At 44.5% G+C, this 20,753-nt stretch overlaps 1 protein-coding gene across 8 annotated transcripts; it reads left to right on the forward strand.

Moving 5' to 3' along the window:
• The first annotated feature begins 17,183 nt into the window (after positions 1-17,183).
• On the forward strand, positions 17,184-20,753 carry PSMG3 (proteasome assembly chaperone 3). Of its 8 annotated transcripts, none has more exons than XM_034065746.1 (3): positions 17,184-17,317; positions 17,704-17,924; positions 20,113-20,753. In XM_034065746.1, the coding sequence occupies exons 2-3, from the start codon at positions 17,709-17,711 to the stop codon at positions 20,263-20,265; spliced, it is 369 nt and encodes a 122-aa protein (XP_033921637.1). In that variant the 5' UTR covers positions 17,184-17,317; positions 17,704-17,708; the 3' UTR covers positions 20,266-20,753. The 8 variants fall into 8 exon arrangements, with proteins under 8 accessions (XP_033921637.1, XP_033921642.1, XP_033921638.1 ...); XM_034065751.1 differs by having other exon boundaries at positions 17,212-17,296; positions 17,707-17,924; XM_034065747.1 differs by having other exon boundaries at positions 17,250-17,317; positions 17,707-17,924.

Raw genomic sequence — 20,753 nt, forward strand, 5'->3', positions numbered from 1 at the left:
TCATATGGGAGGTGCTCCAGTCCCCTGATCATCCTCGTGGCCTCCTCTGGACTTGTTCCAACAGTTCCATGTCCTTTTTATGTTGAGGACACCAGAACTGCACACAATGCTCCAGGTGAGGTCTCACGAGAGCAGAGTAGAGGGGCAGGATCACCTCCTTCAACCTGCTGGTCATGCTCCTTTTGATGCAGCCCAGGGCACAGTTGGCTTTCTGGGCTGCAGGAGCACACTGAATCCGGCTCATGCTCATTTTCTCACAGATTTTTCCTCCACAGATTTAATTTCCTTCATCTTTTGGCCTGTAACTCCTCACTGCAACTTCACGCTCTGGTACCTTATTGCCACAACCCAAGCTGGGTGGGATTCCCTCGTGATGTCCCTTGTGATGTCCTCTGGGCTGTACAACACAAACCAGCTCTTAGGGCCTCCATGCAGAACCTCCCAGTGGCACATCATCTGACACAGGATCCTTTCCCCTTCCCTGCCCCATCCCCTTCCTTCCTTCCTTCCTTCCTTCCTTCCTTCCTTCCTTCCTTCCTTCCTTCCTTCCTTCCTTCCTTCCTTCCTTCCTTCCTTCCTTCCTTTCTTCCTTCCATTTCCTTCCTCCCTCCCTTCCTTCCTTCCTTCCCTTCTTCCTCTTCTCTCTCCCCTCTTCTCTTCTCTTTTCTTTTAGTCTCTCTTCTCCTCTCCTCTTCTCATTTCTCTTTCTTCTCTCACATCTCATTTCCTCTAAATGCTCTGACTTCAACCCACAGTCACCATTTCCATCCTATCATCCTGTTGCTACATCACCCTCTTGCTACATTTCATTTTAGATCTCTAATTTACCCCGATCAAGTTATATTATCAAGAATAAAAATGTTCATGTAGTTAAAGCTCTGGGTCTGAGATACAGGTTTAACTCCCAGCCCTGCCACATTCTGTTTGTACAGTAAGGTGCTTAGATATGACAGCAGTAAGTCCCACAGCAAATCACTCCTAGGCCTATTCACACAGGATGGTAAGGTGCATTTGAACATCTAGTCTCTAAAGGTGCAAAGTTTCTCAATCCCACATTTTCCTAGTCCATGTGGCCCATCTGTGAAGTTTAGGAACCTCAATACATCCCCAGCCTGTCACTGCTATACTACTAGCATAAATCCTCACTCCCCTGTGCTGCAGCAAGCCATTTAGAGCTCTTTTAACTGACATTACCTTTGCCTTGTGTATTTTTTGATCCAGAGCACAGGAGAAAGCTAACAGAGGGAAATCAGCATTTTAATTCGGTGATGTGGCAGTTCATAAGCAAGTCAGCTTATACGTGGGTTTGGATGATACAGAAATTGGCTAGTGGGAAGAATATTTACAGGAGTCTTTTCCCAGCTTTGGAATTAGACAAAATAATCCTACTAAATTAAACAAAAGTGATAATAATATAAGAAACTGCTTCTTAAACATGACAGCTTCCATCCTTGCCAACAACAGAGAACTCAACGTTTTCAACACATGTATAATGCATTTTTAATGTAAACAGCGGGAGACATAACTCCAGCATAGGATGTGAAATGGAAAGTGCTCAGGAAGGGAGCTGGGGAAATTGCTAACGCTGCACACAGAATGAAACTTCCTCTAAATCCCAGGCTCTTTCTATGGGGCATTACAGCATCGGTACCATTATCACTGCACACCATGGACAGCTTATTGCTATTAATTATGTTAGCAAAATAAAGGATCCTTTCTGGCTGGACTGGATGGACAATGTTAAGCCATGCTGGAAAAGCTGGATAAACCTCATTAGGGAGAATTTGGCACAGGCAGAGATAAGGCTGCGCACTCCCCGAGTTCAGGATACTTCAAAGGGAAAGCTGGCTTGTGATAACGGATTTCTCAAGAGTCAGGACATGACTGGGCACCTTACTCATCCTGCAGCCAACTGCTCACACAGGAGGGGAGGTCTTCCTAGGAAAAAGCCCTCCACTTGCCTTGCCACATTCTAAGCTGCATCTTAACTATAATTTTGGGGTCTCAAGGCTCTCTGCCCCTTTGTTTCAGGACTCCTTGGTTAAAAAGTGTGTGGTGAGAGGGTTGTTGCTCCAGGCAGGCACACAAAGGGATGGCACATCCTTGGGGAGCTGCTGTTTCCAACAGTTCCCAGCGTGTATGGATGGCTGGGCTGTACAATCTCCTGTTTGCTCCATCTTGGGTTTGCAACGAAGACGCAGTGAGGGATGAAGGAGTAGGTTTATTATGCATGCAGACAAGAGCGATCAGGGAGGGATGGCAAGGACACTTTGGGGACAAGGTTAGAATGCAAAATGATTTAGACAAGTCAGATGAAATGGCCCCAAATATGAAGCTGAAATGCAAACCAGGGACAACAGCAAAGCATGGCGTTTCAGCAGGAAGCACAGGCTGCTCACATCAAGGGTGGGAATAAATGGAGCCATGGCTTTCTTCCAGAAAGGAGCTAGGATAATGGCAGGCATAGGGCAAAGGTCTGTGTAGAGAGGGCACAGAGTCCTGCAGCTCTGTACCAAAAGAAAAATGGTTCCTCTCCTTATGTAGCCTAAGAAGTAGCAGAGAAGGGATGTTGGTCTCATCTCCCTGCCAGCTTAACAGCTAAGTCCTTAAGGCCTTTGAAAGATAACCTTCATGAGGAAGGGAATAGTCTGTTCTGGACAGGACATGTTGTTATGGGTTTGAACTGCAGCGAGAGCAAATCAGGCTAGACACAGAGGACTGTCTAACAGGGTCTCTGCAGCAGATAACCTTGGGGTGTTGGGGAGTCTCCATGTTGAGGGACCTAACAGCATGAAAGGTGTCTCCTGTTAGTGTACAGGTCTTTTCTTTCCTCTGTGGTGTCTAAAATGCCATCTGTGTGGCGAGAGGAGTTGAGGAATTTTACTTCTCCTTCAGGAGAGGAGCTGCTCTGGGTTCCCCTGAAGCATTTTCCCTGGCATAAGGGAGACAAGGGCAGCTCATCGTCCTATGTACTAATACTGCTCTGAATATTGGGAAAAGACAGAAGTGATGCTATTTTTAAAGGCAGTATTAAGCACAAATAGACATGGCAAGGTGCCAGCCTCAAAAGATAACCGTTTTCAATAGAGCTGGGTGAGGCATTAAAGAGTCTTTCGAAAAACTCCATTAAGGCTCCATCAAAACAAGGAGCTTTTCAGGATGACAGACACATAGGTGCCTCCTTCAGCTCATTCACCCAACCAGAAAAATCAGACACGTTTTCCCCTCATTTTCTTTCATTCATATTCAAACCCTCCAGGAAAAATAAAACAAAACAAAACACAAAAAATCATTAAAGTTTGTGTTGCAGGGAGGAAGGCAGCACCATTTCAAGTTTTAACACATTTTCTATTGATCAGCCTTAAATCTGCTGCACACTACCTCCAGTCAAGCCCTCAGCTCTGCTGCATTGCTGCCGACATGGAAGGCACTTAGCAGGCAAGCAGAGAGCTCACCAGCCTTGTACCCAGCGCTCAGAGCTTCAATATGCAGAAGCCTTTCAAGGCCGAAAAGCCCAGGCTTGTGCCTCTCCACCAGCAGGTCTTTGAAGACCTCTGGGTCTTTATAACAGCAGCATCTGCTTCATCATTTCAATTTCTGCATGACTCACAGTTCCCTTCATGTACTAGTTTTCCTTTCCCACTCTGCCTCAGTGATAAGATGTTAGTGTCCCAGAGCAGAGATTTGACAAACCTCAGGCAGTGGATTCATGGCCAGAAAAAAAATCCAACTTACGACAAAAAGGGGAAAGGAAGGAGGAGGAAGAGGGGGATGTGTTTGTAGTAAAATTGTTCAGAGATCAAATTAGTGCTTCCTTAGGAAGTCCCAGGGATGTAAAGTACCAATTAATGTGCACATGATGTGAAATATGAATAGGCCAGAGTTTTAGACTCATCCCCCAGTACAAACTAAGTGAGGAGCTTGAGTAGGCAACACAAGTAGCTATTTGAAGAGGGAAAAAGAAAGCCTTGTATTTCCATCTGGAGGATGTGCCTCCAGCCATAGGAGAAGGACAGAGGAAGAAATACAAGTCATAAATGCCAAGATGTGGAGATGTGAGCTGAGGGTGCCTGGGGTCTGCCTTGGACATAGGCCAGATGAAATCCCTGGGTCAATACAATTCTTTCACAGTCATGAATCCAACACCCATTGCAAACCTGAGCACTGGCTGAAAAGGAACAATACACACTTCAGCTGTGTGCCCCCAAGCACTGCGTCACGGGAATCAAGCAACCCATGCAGTGCCCCTGGCAATGAGGTATTTTTAAATGACTATTTTAGGAGACAGCACAAGGATCAAATTGTTGTGAAAGCCCACAGAATTGGTCATTTGATTCCTCAGAAGATGCTTGTTCTACTTGTTTGCAAGGGAGATGAATGCTCCTCTAGGAAAGGTCTCTGGGACCTATCTTTGCTTACCCCTCCAACTGCCTCAGGCAAGACAGCACTGGTGCCCACCTGCTGCCTGGCTGATGGATGCTCTGGACAGAGCAGGGTTATTGCTCAGATGCTGAGAACAGAACCAAACCATTTTTGGTGCATTCTCTATTTACTGCTGCAGCACAATCAAATCCATCAAACGGGAAGAGGAGTTCAGTTGTCACTGTCACATCCCAGAGGAAGGCTGAGCTGACTCAATTAGAAGACGTACACATGTATCGATTATTGCCAAGTACAAATTCTCTCTTCTCTCAACTATTTGGTACACTGTTAGTTTATTTGCCCCCTCCAGGTTATTCTTAATTTTAAAACAACATGATTGCTGTTGTTCCAAATGCACAATACAAATTGACAATATAATATAGCTTGTATCACTGCAGTCCCTACTGGCCTCTGATGAGTTACTAATTCAACCATCTGATTCTTTTCCTTTTTGCTTGTGGATTCCCCGCTCTCTGAAAATGTAGCTCTTGTTCATGTTAAAGCAAAGCCATCCTGCAACCATAGGCTGTCTGAAGAGTTTTTCTTGCCCTTTGACTCCACAATAGACAAGGCTGGATCTGTTCCAAAGATCTCCTCTAAATGCAGCCATCAGTCATTTATACTGAGAGATGTGCCTGATGCACCAGTGTGTAGTGACGACAGGTTTATGGGAGCCAACCTCTCTCTGTATGCTGGGACAAGTGTTTGGAGGGGACAGTAGAACTTGTGAGCTCCCTACCTGAGTTTACACACAAAAGCACAGGCTGGTGCTGAGCAGGAATGGGTGTAGCAAGCTAAGGTCTTCTAGGATAAATGTCAGATCCTCACCAAACGCATCTGCCTACAGACCTGATTCTTAAAGGGGGAATTCATCACTTCTGCTCCTGTAAATAAAGACATTAGAGTAATTAACTGTAAACTGATGAGCCTAAAAAGGGTCTCCTGAGGCTGAAAACACAGATCTCAAGGTCCTGCAGCTCTGTCAGAGCAATCAGGAAGGTCCAGCTTTCTACACAAGCATTGTCACGCTCCAGTCCTTGCAATGCAATGTGGGAGCCCAACATCTCTCACACCTGCAGTTTCCTTTGTGGAACTGGCAAAATGCACTGAAGCCATGGGACTCAGAGGTCCCATGATCTCACTACAGGATATTAAAATTCTCCATCTTCCTCTTGCCTGATGAGAGAGGGATGAACTGTGCTTGGTCCAGTCAGAAATTAAACTATTTCAAGTGTATAACATCTATTGCTCTCCTTGGGGATGACTCAGGATGTGAGCTACACATTTCTAGTTGAATGGTACTGGAGAGGACAGCAGGGCCAGCACTTCAGCTCTGTATTTATGGGTATCATCAAAAAAGCTTTATTGGATACATATTTTGCATCCTTCTCTCTGGAGGATCCAGCTGACTTTCACAGTATTTTTGTTCTCTGGCTTTCAGTAACTGACTTTATACATGTTTGTATATAAATACATATATATATTATACAGAGGGGATTTTGGTGACAATTTCTCAAAATATGGAGAAATGGTGGGTGTTTCCTGCTTGACTCAGGGAGGGAACATGCAACTCCAACCTTGAGTGCAAGTCCAAAAGGCCTGGAGTGGGCTCTACCCTTCTACCAGTTACAACATCATGCTTCCCTCCTCTAAAGGAGAACTATCACGTGCTTGTCTTGCATAAAGGCTACCTGCCAAAGCTGTTTTTTCTTCTGGCTCCCCACCAAGATGTGCTGCTTTCTCCATTGAAGTCATCTGTCAAGGGCACCCAAGTGCTAGGTTCCCTGAAGGCTAAATACAAAGATGTTCTCCTGACATCCATCCCTGCCAAAGAGCCTTGTGTTGTATTTGGGAGGGTGTAAATGCTTCAGCACAGGGTCCCAAAGGCCTGCCTGTTGAGCACTGAGCCCAGCTTCCCCCAGGGACAGTGCTTACACAGTGGCACAACTGAAATGTGGGATCACTGCGTAGCTAAATAAGAGACCTATATATGTTCAGATGTACAAAAGGGTGATTCGGTATCAGTTTAGCACCTTGATTTTGGCCTCTGTAGCATAACACCCTCATCAGAGTGCACTCTCCTTCCTCCAAAGGGTGAGAGGTTCTAGGATTTCCTCCCAAAGAGGGAAAAAGGAAGGAGTATACTGAAAGTTTTCACAAAACCAGAATGTCCCACGCATAGTTTGGGTCAATCAAATGTTTTCTTTTGCTATCTTTTCCCATGTAAGATAAAATGTGGATGAAAAATATTACACGAACTGAAATGACTGCAACTTCATTTGAAAACTCATCAAAGCAGAACACTGTAAGCTGAAAGTTACTTTTGAAAAGGGAATGATCAAAACATTATGGCCTGATGTGTCAAAATAACATTTCCAACAAAACTCACTTTGACAATATTTTTCTCAAAAGCTCTTCATTGCACCATTCCCAACAGGTCCGTTCCTAGTGATAGCACGAAGAGACCCAGGAATTTCTTTTTAAGGCAGTACCAATGAGCATTGGCCTCTCCTTCTCTCTTCCTGTGCTGTGTGAGACTGAAAGTCTCTTGTACAAAGGTCTTGTTATTACTGTTGGCCATGGGGAGCATGTGTGCGAGATACACAACATTATAGACTTCACCGCTGTGCCATGTTTGCCTGCAATAACAGGGGATTGTTCTGAACTGACACAGATGTCCCCAAGACAGCAATGAGTTATCAGAAGTTCAGGCACATGAAGGAAAAGCAAGCTGAACGTGAAGGTCGCGCTACATGTTTTGCCCCATTCATATTCATAACTCCAATGTGCATCGGCTGCCTGATGCATATGTAGAGAGCAGACAGTTAGATAGGATGGGCCTTGCATCAGCATAGCATTGAGCTGTCCAGCACATAGAAATATATTCAGGAAACAACAGTTGGAGCATGATTGTGTGATCCCTCAGCTCTAGATAGTACATGCTGAGCTCCGTCCACACAAGCAGGATGGTACAGACCTGAACAGAGCATAATGAATGCCCTTCTTTATCATGCAGGTGTCACTTCTCCTGACTCAGATTCAATTACACTCACGGAGCTGATTGCAGATTTCAGCCTACCCTTGCATATCAAGAGCATATTCAATGTTCCAGGGACTTGATGAAACAAAATGTCAGCACGTGGCCTCCTTTAGAGCCTCTAGGTCTTGTTCCTCCCTGGTGGAGCTACATAAAGAATGAATTTGGCCTGTTTCGTCAGATGCAAGGATACCTGCAGAATAGTATGCTCAGTCCTGTATGTCAGACCATCTATCTCTTCTTAGCAAAATGCATCTGTGATTAGTTCCCTGTTTGCTGGTTTTTTAGAACCACAGAATTATACAGTAACCCTCAAACAGAAGGAGGGGAGAATGAAAATGTTTCATTTAGAAGTTTATCAAGTCAAAGTAAAGTTAGGGAAAGCACTGAGCATCTCCAGTGCTGCTTAACCTATAAATGCAAAATAATGAAGATGGGGAAGAGGAATATTAAATGAAGTGAATTCTTAGGGGAATCGTATCTTGGCTCATACACAAGTCTGAGCTGCTGCAGGAGAGGAATGGGAAGGCTGGGCTAGGGGAGAAAGGACAATCAGTGTATTTCCATGGAAAACAAGGGAAAACCTCAGCGGAGCTCAGGTATGATGGAAAGCAGCTCCACTTACAAACCAGTCTAGATCACATTCACCCCACATAACAGCAGTGATGGCGTTTGCCTTCAAAAACAAATAGCAAAGCAGGTCTCATGCTCAGATACAGTTTAACCACGCATGAAGCTGACATGCAGACCCTGGAAGGGTTATTCCCTTTACATGGAAACTCTCCCTTATTGTAAAGAAAGAGATGTTGTATCAGGAAAGTTCCCACAGATGGAGTTGCACACTGCTTTCTCCTCCACACAGGGATCCTGTATCCTGGTAATACACTGGCCTTCTGCAGATACAGCCCCCTTCAGCATTGCTGGCAGGCTGCCTTCACATCCTTCCTGGATGCTTTCTTTTCACCCATGCAGGCACGCAAGTACCAGGACCAGTGCAAGAAACATCAAATCCCACAGCAGGCTATTCATCTGCTGGCAACGATAGACACTGACTCGATTTCCTCTTAGTCCTGCTCTCTGCATCTTCTCTGTGGGGGCTGATGCTGCAGGACCCATGTTGCATTGTTACTGTAGATCTGCAGAAACTCCTCTCAAAGGCTCTAACTTGGCTTCCAAGTCAACAGCAAATAAACTTCTGCAACGAGTGCTGAGTTGTAACGTGGGTCCCAGCTGGTTTTGGGAACATTGTTCTGTTGGAAACCATATTTCACGGTATGTAACTGTGACAGTGCTTTCTGAAGAAGGCCAAACATGTGGGAACACTTCCCTCTCCCTGGAAGTTAATGGTTGCTTTTCAGCATAGATTTACAATTTAATTGAAAAACTGAGAGAAAGAGAAGAACTTTTGGTTAACACTGCTCTTAACCAGCACTTCTTTCAGTGGGCACCAGCCCAATCCGTAACATATATTAGAGGACTGACAATAGAAACATTCAGAGAGGAAGATAAAGTAAGAATGAAGCAAACAATGGTTTCACTTGCTCATTAGTAACTCCATGACATCAGCAGCTATTCCACATTTATGTGGCCACATAAGCTCAAGTTGGCCCAGTGCCTTCTCGACTGAACATTTTTCCTGCCTTCTAATCTTCAGGAGCCTTCCCAACAAGCATGCCTTCAGGCTCCTATGTGTAATGTTTGCATGATGTATCAGGAAGCATCTCTAAAAAGAGACATCACTCAATGGCATGGAATCCTCCCTGGGAAATTATCTGCTGTGCTGCAGGCTGTGAAGGGGAGATTTGTCACCACTCAAGAGCTGTCCCATTCAAAAACTGCTGAAGCAAATAGCAAAACATTCGCCGACTCAACCCTGCACTAAAGTCCCAGCCAATATCAGGAGGCCCTATTCTGTTAGAAGAGCCTCTTTTCAAGTAAGACTTTCATCCAAGGTTATCCGAACACTTGCAATCAAGTGGCATTTTGTGCTAACATTAATCCTGGTGTCCTGGCCACATTCCAGTTTAAGGAACAACATTCTGCCAACCGAAATTCCTCCAGAGATTTCAGCAGGATGCATTTTTCATCTTCCTTTTTTGCCTTTTTTGGGTAGTTAACTCTGGACAGCGTAAAAGGCTCACTGTGTTCCACATGGGGAAAGTGGACTTTGAAGTGAGCAGGACCAAAATACTGCGTGAAAACACATTATTAATAATAAATAGCTTTTAAAACACATTTGTACTTTTCTTTTAAATGCTGGTATCAATTTAAAACCCAGCAATGAGAACAGAGAAGTGCATTTTAAGTTGTAATCAATACATAAGCGACACAAATGAAAGGGAGACATTATGTAAGGATTTTTTTCCCACTGGAAAGAACCCTGACAGCCCGTTATTGCATTGAGGAAAGGAAGTCATCCAGATGGACTCTCCGTCACACTAATGAAGCCGTCTCATAACTGTAACAGAGACCTCATGTATCTGCTGTGACACTTAACAAATCCGGGTATGAATAAATAACCAAAGTCCAATTGAATTAACCTCCAGCTGATCAGCACTACTAAACAAATTATCCTAAACTCTGAACAAGATTAGAAGGACTGGCACAGGCCAGAATCATGTGGCAGAAGTGTTAATTCAGTTTAACAAGTTTAAACCTAATCCCCCCATGTTCTCTGATCTCAGGGTTTCAGGGCAAACTGGTTCCAAAATGCTCTTGGAAGAGAAAAGGAGGATTACATGAAGTTAAGAGCAAAAACACGAGCTCAGCCTAGAGTTGCCTAGAGAAACAGAATTCCGAGTGCAGAGCACAGAAGGACTTAGGCAGAGCGTTTCTTCCAGAGACAGAAGAGAGTAGGAAAATGACAATGATTTGCTCATGGAATATTCCAACCTTATTTGCAGGATGAAACTTTAAAAGATGATAGCACATCTGCTTTCTTGATTATCATGTTTCTTGTAGAGAAACAGGAGATAAACACCTGTGAAATTAATGTTATTTTCCTCACTGCATAACTGCATTTTTCTTCTAAGAGCATATTTGTACTGTCCATCAAATGCACAACTCAATTATCACAAACTTCAGTTCATTTCTTAAAATGACGCAAACGAACAATTTCAACACTTACTTCTTTTATGTTCATTCATAAAATAATTTATGTGGCCAGTTAAAATGAACTTTAAACTTCAGCTTTAATAGACTCAACATTTTGGAGGCTTCTAAAATGTTAAAATCTGCTTCCAACAGAAAATATTTATTCTATTACTCTCTAGAGGCAGGAGAGGGTGTAGTAAACTCGACAAGTTTTATGAAATGGTGATAACCAGGATTTGAAGCACTTCTAAATAGAAAATCCTGCAGCATATGCACATGCCTCACAAATCTTTCAAATCACAATACTGCTCATAAATATATTTCAGATCTTCTGTCATAGGTGAGTCCTTCACTATTGCTTCCAGTTTCCCAAAATCTTACCTTTTCAGAAGCAGCAAGTGAATCAGGTTAGTATAGGTAGGTGAAGACTGAGATCCAAAAGCCTCTACAGCTCTGAAGGGCACCTACCTGCATTGTTTTGCCTTGTCATGGTGTATCTTTATGCAGGTCTGACTTTGATTCTTTCTTGTGATCTATAGCACAACTAATGGTTTAAGTGCCAAACTTCAGCACTAGTGAGGATTTTAAATTCAACTACATGGCAACAAGAATTGATGTGTTACAAAAGAGAAGCATCCAGACCCCAGCCATTTCCACCATCTCCATCTTCAACACCTATAAAGAACAATCAGATGGGGCCAATCTTCACCTAATATAAAAGGGCAGGGTTTAATACCCAGAAATCATTTTGTTATTGTTTCATTGACAAGGCACAGAGTTGCCCACTTGATTGGGAAATGCCTCAATGCTTCCACGTATTTAAATCTTGCAAGATGAATCCCTCCTGTAATCCTGAAACTTCTGCTACACAACCCTAAAAATCACATCATGACCTGTCTACTGCATACTTTGCTGTTATTTATGCAGTATAGAAATGAAAAGTAAATATTTATTCTCATTTTGCACTGCACTGACTGATATCTCCCAAAGTTAACAGTAGCATTATAAACTGCAAATGATGATACATTGTCAAAGTTGAAACCATTTGGTTAGATGCCTCTTACATTTTCAACTTTCCCAATATGCAATTTCATAACTGTCTTGAACATGAGACAATGGATTTTTCCTCTTTCAACTGTGTAACAATGAACAACGATTAGAAACACTTTTAATTTCCAGCGTTTCAGGGATCAATGGCCACAGAGAAAATATGCCCTTTTCAACCAAGTTTTTAATTGTTTTCTCACTTGAAAGAGGAGCTAATTTATTACTGGCAGAGCACAAGACATTTGTCTCATCAAGATACATCATTTTAACTCTGGGTGGATTCTAGACAATAACACTATTTAATTTGCTGTTGCAATTAAGTGATTTATACAACTGACTAAACTATTAGTATCATACTAATACTCTGTAAGAGCTACATTGTTATTTTCTGTGCACTTCTTAGGAACAGAGTGGTACAAGTTTTGTACTTATGACCTGTGCCACAATGACTTTTACAATCCACTCCATTTGCATGGTGTCTTTCATCTGACAGTCCACCACAAGCAACTGAAAAACTCTTGCATAAACTACAGTGAGCTTTATGGCAATTACTGCTGTCTTTACTGATCCATGGAGATAATTTCTTCAGCCATTGCAGTAATGCAAAGCTTCTGTTTACAGGGTGGATCTGTTGATGGATGATACCATCCACAGGCACTGTCATAGCCAAGATCTATGTAGGGCTGTTATTTGACAAGTGAAAATTATGTAAACAGTACTTAAAGCCAATCTGGCTTCATAATGGCTCTGCCTGCTCCATATACCCTGCCTACAGTGTCCAGCACAGACATCTGATATTTCATTATAAATATTGGGGATAAAAGTTATTATCAGACAGCACCAGCTTGACTGTGTGATGTAATCCAGACTTTCTCAGGTACCTGGAGCTCTTTCAGCTCTCTTAGGTAGTCTGAAGCTGCTCTGGAGATAAATTTCACATATTTCAAGAATGTCATTTTCATTTCAGTGGTTGCTGAAATAATTCCTCAGTATCTTTTGCAAAGAGATGTAAGATCTGATGGTTCTAAAAGTACTGAATATATAAAAACTACTGCTCTTTGAGACCAGGAACCCAAGAAACTGTTTTCAGCAACATTCTTCTGTAGATGTGACTTACCTGACTTTTGTCAGGCTCTGCAACCTCAGCAGTAGCCCCCTTGTAAAACTCTACCAGCACCAAGGGAGCTCCTTTCTCATCCCAGCCCCATGGGTCTGGAGTCCTCCTTCCTCAGCCTGCACAGCAGCTCAGAAAACACAAATGACACAGCATAACAAAGTCCTACAAGGGCTCCTGGAGTACTCCTCTATTTATACGTTGCTAAATCTGACTTAAAAAACCAATAACTTCCAAAGGGCTCCAGTCAAATTGCTACCTAGATGTTTCCAAGCCCAGCCAGAGCGTGCTGGCTTACTGCCATGGTTTAAATCCTACCCTTTCACAGAAAAACATGCTAGTGCTCATATGTGGGCAGTTCCTGTTTACACAAACAATAATGTTTCCTTACTAAGTTGCAAATGCAAGAAAACAAGCATGACCTGAAAGAAGAAAACAGCATGACCTGATAGTCCCCAGCATGCAAAGACATCCATCCATTTCAGACATGCAGCTCACACTGAAAGGGAATAATGTGGTTTCTGAGCATTATGTTTATTTTTTCTTAAAAGACTGTTTTTTCCAGCTGAATTCTACACTTTGAGGGGGAGAAGTGTTTAATCAACAGCTAAATAGCTTAGAGTGGTTCTGCAATGACTAATTGATCAGTTTAGCCTTCCTCTTATTCATGGAACAAATGAAGTAAGAGATGGTCCCTACAATAAGAGCCATATGGACAACTTAAGAACAAAGCAAACCTCTTAGACATGTCTCTCAGAATAAGTAATGATACTAGCTGTTCTCTTAGGGAGCACAGAAAAGCAACCGATGTACAGAAGAGCCAGAATGCCCTCATCTTCCTTCAAGGTATGATCACATGGAATTACAGCCTGAGAGCTTTAACCCTGAGAATGCTGTTCAGCTATCACCTAATCCTGAACACATCGAACTCCTCAGCTGCTCAAATCTTAGCCTCAAGCTTCCCTGCAAACCTGATGCCCCATTTCTGTCTGTCTGTCAGCTAGTTTTGGTGATGTCTGGCAGGCCCACACATACATCAGCTTGAAATCTAGAAACCAGGAGATAAAACAGCCAATTTGAACTGCAGCAGGCTTAACTCCTCATTGTGGATAGCCAAGTTCAAAGCTGTGCTTCCGCTTTGCACCAACCAGTGACAAAGCCTCTCTCCACCAACTGCAGAGAGAATCAGCCAGGAACTTCTGGGGCTAAAGCTAGTCTTTGAGAGCAGCCCCAGATCTGCTCCTCTACCCCTTCTCCAAGGGCCCCAATTCAGTAGTGCTTTCTGAACACTGCCTCTGCCAGGCTCTATTTAAATGCAGTGGAAACTGCTTGAAAGCACCAGGAGGTGGATTTCTCCCATCCCTCCTACTCCTTTGACACAACAACCCCATGGAGAGAATACACACATAACCCCACACCACCCACATCCCCCTGACCTTGCAGTGACAGCAATAAGGGGGAGAAGAGCATCCCTGATATTGTCTGGCCAGAAGCATGCACTTAAAGGCTGCTCTGCTTCATGTACCCAATTTATAACAAGGGTCAGAATAACTCCCAAGCAGCTCCCGCATCAGGGAGCAAACTAATTCCTTTCCTCCCTCCTTGGCTGCGCAGCCCTGAGCGCAGCTGCACCTGAGGTTCCAGCTCACAGTCTATATTCTGCATCATAAAAGATACAAGAGAGAAATCTAAACTAGAGAAGTAATAACCTGTAAACTAATAAACCAACCCGGCACTTTGATAGCTAGGTGCTCCCAGGAGCAAGGATTATTAATGGATGTCCTCAAACACTGTGTGTCTAGTTTTCAAAAGAAGTGGGAAACATTTCGGATGCTCTGAGGATCTTACATGTTTGCTCTTATAAAACCAGTGCAGGAAAAAACATGCAAAGTTTACGATAAAAAGCAGCCTCCTTCCAGTCTACACACACAGAGGCACTTAAGCAGTTTAAAGAGTGGTAAGAAACCGCTCAAATGAATAATAATAAAGGTATAAAGCTGCAATACTATGGGTAGTTTTTGCCATCAAAGCATGGGGCTGCAGAGTCATTGATTTTCTCTGGTAATTGAGAGAGAGACACACATGACTTATGTTTCTTCAGCAGCAAAGAAAGGATCCTGAAATCCTGCAGAATCTCCAGCCAAGGACTGCATGGCTCTGAACTGCTGTCTCTCCTGATTGTTTATTTCCCTTGGATCGTAAAATGCAGTATATTAATACTGTTATGTCTAAAGAGAGTTTGTAGTAATGTTTGCAATGTGATTAGGGATCTTTGGAGGAAAATTGCTATAGATAATGGAAGTGTAAGCACAGTTACACATTCTTCTAAGCCAGAAAACGCTGGGAAGCAGGGGGCAGCCAGACAGGGACCCCTCAGGAAAGGTCCCATGATGTGTATTCCCAAAGCTCCATCCCCTGCCTCGGTCACACAGACAATAGGAGCCTTCTCCTTAGATCTTCTACTTCTTTTTTAATGTATTTACTTTCCCTGATGAAGGCTCAGTGCCCAGTCACCTCCTGCCATCTGCTTCTGGAGTCTGTAACAACCCACCTCAGCTCCATGCCAAAATGTGGTATCCAAACGACAGAAACTGCTACAGACAACAATTTTGTCCCAAACTAATACAAACCAGCCAAGTGCAGTGTTTCCATGTAAATCTGAACTAGAGTGGACTCTTTATCGTGTAAAAATAAGACTGAGTCTGGCAAGGACAGCAGGAAGAATCTGGTCCTTTATGTTCCCTGGAGTAGAACTATTGTCTGGAGAAAGCAGAGCAGGAATAAACTTCTTTATGAGTCAGGAGGCTTTACTGACAAGAGCTGCCATTATCTCCATGGAACAGGCAAAGCCTCGAGTGATTGTGGCAAGCAAGGAAGAGGAACGTTGTTTTCCCACAGCTCTGGAAAACAGACTATTTCCCAGATTGCAAGGAGCGCCGAAGAGGCATCAAGCCTCTGAATTAACCACAAGTATAACCTGGTGCATTAAAAGCCTTTCCATGGACCTCTGCTGCTCTCTAACGGTGCTTTAAGGGATTCTCAGCACGAAGTTTAAATCCTCTGTAGCCAAGTTTTGTTACAACTTTTAATGCAAAACAAACGAAGATTCGTTAAATCCTTAAGAGACGTTACCTGCACAGTTCACAACTCAGGTCTCTATTGCTGCACCACAGCAGGGATAGTTTGTGTGTGGTGGGAATGACCGTAAGGAGAGATAACACACAGAAAACGAGGACTGGAGCCTATTTTAGACACAGCAATTGTGAGTTTGGAAGGTTGCAAACCTCTGAGAAAGCCCAATCTTCAGGGCTTTGTATAAATAGTGCTCAGAATTACTATTAATGAGTATTTCAAAGAGGAAAGATAGCACTGGATTACCTGTATGCAATTAACAGAGATGTTTATCCATACTGCTCGTGGGACATGAACATCTAGGTCTGCACTCTCCACATGGAGGTCTTCATCTCCTGATGCATGGATAGACTCCACAACTAGTTAAAGTTGTAAAGTAAGTATGCTTTTATTCAGCGCTGAGGGGCATGGGGATAGCTCCTCCAAGGCATGCACACCTCAGGGTTGTTCTCCCTTTACATTTACTCTCTTAAGGTATAGATAGACATGAGGTTGCTCAATCCACCTATACATATTTAGTATCTATCCCCGCTTCGTATTATAACGAGCCGGAAGGTCCTTTGCACCTGAGCAGTGCCCCTTCTGGCCATGGGCAGGGGTCTTCAAGATGAAGTAAATGAGTCTTCCTCTTCTTAAACTTTACACCTTTTAACCTTCAGACATGGCCTTAGGGTTTGGTCTGTGCCCAGTCTGCCTCTCCCTGGCTTATCAGTATAACCAATCATCTTCTTTTGTCCCTTGTCAGAAGAACTGGCATCTGCTTCTCCCCCTCCAGCAGTAATCAATGCCTTGGCAGGATGGCAATGGCAGGTACTTAGGACAGACAATACTTTTGTTTAAGCAAAGGAATTCCTTTAACCCCCTTGTCCAATTTCTCTGTATTACCCCCCTGTACATCGGTTACCCCTGTATCACTCCCATCACAGCCCCATCGTGCCCTCAAGCCCCACAAGTCGCTCATGAAGCAGCTGGACCATGGTCGAAGTGCCTTGATGCCAAACGTGCCTCTTGTCCCACCAACGAGGCGTGCGGGCTGTGACGGGGATGAGGACACGGCTGCTCCCATGGCCCAAACCACCCTTATTTTGACGGGAAAACACGGCCGGGGGCCTGAACAACACCCGGAGGGTGGGAGAGGAGAACACGGGGGTGAAAAACAGGAAAACGGCATCAAAATGAGGGCGGTGGAAGGGGCTCAGCCCCGGGGCCAGCGAGGGGCCACATCCCTGAGAGGAAGGGGGGGTAATGGCGGCGGTAATGGCGGCGCGGCGCTGAGGGGAGGGAAGAGCAGTGGCCGCCCCGCACCGCCGCCATCACCATCACCCTGCACCACCGCCATCACCATCACCCCGCACCGCCGCCATCACCCTGCGCCATCGCCCCGCGCCGGCGGAAGGACGGGAACGGAGCCGCTTCCGCCGCGGCGGGGCGGGCCTGGGCGGACAGCGGCGGTGCGGAGGGGCCCGGTGCCGGTAGGGGCGGCGGGGCTGCCGTCAGCCTCGGCCCGGAGGCAGGGGGAGCGCGTTAGGCCTGCCCGGCCCAGGGGTGGGAAGCGGGGCTCGGGGGTCCCCCCTTCGGTGCCAGCGGCTGGGAGGCTGCGAGGGGAGGGAGGTGCGGTTGTTGTTAAACCATGATGAGCTCGTTGTGCGGACGGCTGCTGAGGGGCGGTTAGATATCCCGTCCCCATCAGGGATGTGGGGTGCTGATCGCTGCTCCTGCACAAACACACACCTCCAGATGCGTTTGTGCTCTGTTAACACTGGGTATTGCAAATGAAGGATTCGGGCTTTTTATAGCCCATGGTCCGTGTTTTTAATGTTATTTTATTTTTTATCGTTGCTTTGTTGTGCTTTTTCAGCAGCCATGGCAGCGAATCCCGTTGTGATGTCCAAGCAGCGAGAGGAGGTGGTACACGGGGTCCCGACAGAGGTGGTGTGCACAGCGTTCTCCAACTCCATCCTCGTGGTAGTCACACAGTACGGCAAGATGGGCACAATCGTCTATGTGGACCCCCACACAGTGGGTGACAACGTGGGCAGGCCCTCGCTCACCACTAAGGTGCTGCTGGGCAAGGATGAGGTGAGAGTGGATACACAGGCAGCAAGGATAAGAAGGGGGGAATGTTGCAAGTGGGGCTGTGCAAGTTGCCAGGGAGTTGGTGGATGGCAGCAGTTCACTGGTGTTTGCACAGTGGCAAGATTAATTGAAGAGTGTCTTCCGAGGGCTTCATCAGGAACATGGGGTGCTCCTCTGCTCCTTGACATAACAGATGTTGAACTGAGTGGTTTGGGGAGCTGTTATTTCCTGTCCAAGGGTTACTTTGCTGTGTTTATGGAAGATCTGATAAAGCAGCTGTAGATTTAAGGGTTACAAGATCAAACATGCAACCTTTGACATCCTTTTTGGGGTTTCCTTTCCCAGTGAGGTTGTTTTCCTTCTTAAGTCCTTTTTGTTGCCCCCCCCAGTCTATGCCAGCCACATAATGGACTTTAGTTACCCTCTCCCAACTGTGCTTGCCAGCACCTTCCCTTGAGAAAGTTTCATTTGTTTTGCTTCAACAAAACGAGTTTTTATCGACCCTTTCACAAAGCTGGAGAGAAAGCAGAAGAAAATGTATTTCACAAAGCGTCAGCTAGTCAACCATTAAAGCACAAAGTTACAGCGCTACAATATGAGGCTTTCCATCAGAGTTGGGGCTATCAAATATTACTTTCTAACCTTAACTAGAAAATCTCTAGCAACACAAGTTCTTGATTCTACCTGCAGCTTCCCCTCATGGAGTTCTTGTCATTCAGTGGTAGATTCCCTTCTCTGTTTGGGAGGTGCTTTTCTTTCCCTGGTATGATGTCTGCTAATTCTGACCACCTCCATCCCCGAGCTGGTTTTGTGCTTTATTTGGAGATGGGAAGTGCCTTTGTTTTCTTTGTAACATCGATTTCTAAATCATTTTGCCAACTTTATTGATCAGACTTTAAGGAAAAGCTTTCACTGGTTTGCTGTCTTCCTGCTTGTCCCCATTAACAACCCCACCTGGGATGGTGCACACTTCCATAGCACACTGGTAGCTGAAACCAAGCTCATCCTTCTGATAAAATACATGACTGTGGTTGTAAATAAAAGCTAAGACAAGCTGAATGGGTCAAAGCTGCAGCAGTGAAGGTTCAGACTGGACATTAGAAAACACTTATTTACCAGGAGAATGGTCAAACATTGCAACAGGCTTCCTGGAAAGGTGGTCGATACCCTAAGACTGTCAGTATTTAGGAGGCATTTGGTGCCCTTAATAACATCCTTTAACTTTTGGTCAGCCCTGAATTGGCTCCGGGTTTGTACTAGATGATGGTTGTAGGACCCTTCCAACTGAAATAGTCTGTGCTATTCTGTTCCTGGTTTTTTCTTGTTAAAGAAACCTCATTAAGAAGATAATACGCCTCTTCTTCCCTCCTTCAGCATCACTACTTACTTCTGGGTTTCATTATTCCATTAAAATTAAAATCAAAACTGACACGTCTTTTACACATGCTGTAAAAGACTAAAAAACCACTATTTTGGGGTCTTTAGGAACTACAAAAGTAAGTTCGTTTCCAGAGCCTGTATGTTAACATACCTTCGTCAGCAACAAGTTTTTAAACAAAAGCTGCACTTGGAGACTTCCTCAGAATTCTTCTGATGGAAGCAGAAGCATTTTGATCCATGGCATTTCATATAATTTGATATTTGGTAGGTGGGAGGATTAGTGGAAGGAAATTGATGGTTAGGGTGGGAGGATTAGTGAAAGCTTCTCTGTACCAGCTTCCGAAGATATCTGGGCTGGTGCAGAGCTCGATTAAAGTGCAGCTCCAGTTCAGTTGTTTCAGGGTAGTTTGGGTGGCTGTCACTCCTGTGTCCAAACTCTTCCCTTTTAAGCTAGCTGGGTGCATACTTTGGCTTTGCTGACCAGCCAGACTGTGTCTGTTCCCAATCATGTTGCAACCTCTCAGCGAACTGCACTCTCAGTCTGAGTCCAGTATCATAGAATCATAGAATCCCAGACTGGCTTGGGTTGGAGGAGACCTTAAAACTCATCCAGTTCCACCCCCCTGCCACTGGCAGTGACACTTTTCACTAGAAGAGTTCACTCCAAGCCCATCCAGCCTGGCCTTAAACACTGCCAGGGATGTATCAACAGGTTCTCAACACGTTCCATGTCATTGCAGGGCTCTCCCAGCTCATGCAGGAGAGCTCTCCCAGCTGTGATAGTGTACATCTGTTTGCCTTTGCTTTTCAGCCCCTCGTTCATGTTTGTGCCAAAAACCTGGTGGCATTTGTGTCTCAGGAAGCTGGGAACAAACCCATTCTTCTCGCCATGGCTTTAAAGGACAAGACCATGGAAGGAATACAAGCTCTACGGGAAGTGATCCGAAGTTGCCAAGTGTGGTGAAGTTGTGCCATCTGGATTCAAGGAAATGATCTTGAGTCTGTGACTCATCACCACCTATTTAAAAGGACAAGAAATGAAAATGATGGAATGTCTTTGTGCTGGTTTTGGACGAACTGAGGAATTTCATGAATTTTTCTCTACTGTGTAGAACATTTGTGGGTTTTGTTACTGTGACAGGTTTGCAGTCCATACAGTCAGTGATGAGACGAGGGCAATTGTCTCAACATACAAGAGAAGTGTTATTTTAATCACATTGGGTGGGATGTATACTTGGGAAGTGGCGTGGCTCTTGCGTTTGTATCCTGAGGAGCGATGGATGCCAAGCTCTGGAGCTACGCTGCACCGCAGAGGGGGAACACCCAGTGCAGGGTGAATAAAAAGAAACATTGACAAATCTAATTTTACCTGTTTTCTTTTTTGCTCTGTGAAAATTGCTTCAATTGAAACACAAGCCTGTAACAAATCAACAGCAGTTGCATAATAGGAAA

This window comes from Melopsittacus undulatus, chromosome 8, assembly GCF_012275295.1.
Source record: "Melopsittacus undulatus isolate bMelUnd1 chromosome 8, bMelUnd1.mat.Z, whole genome shotgun sequence".
Classification (NCBI taxonomy): Eukaryota; Metazoa; Chordata; class Aves; order Psittaciformes; family Psittaculidae; genus Melopsittacus; species Melopsittacus undulatus.

Excerpts from the sequence above, each read along its gene's own strand:
- PSMG3 (XM_034065746.1), top strand. The coding sequence starts at position 17,709 with ATGGCAGCGAATCCCGTTGTGATGTCCAAGCAGCGAGAGGAGGTGGTA. Across the intron at positions 17,925-20,112 it reads TGCTGCTGGGCAAGGATGAG|CCCCTCGTTCATGTTTGTGC; the intron begins GTGAGAGTGGAT and ends TTTGCTTTTCAG.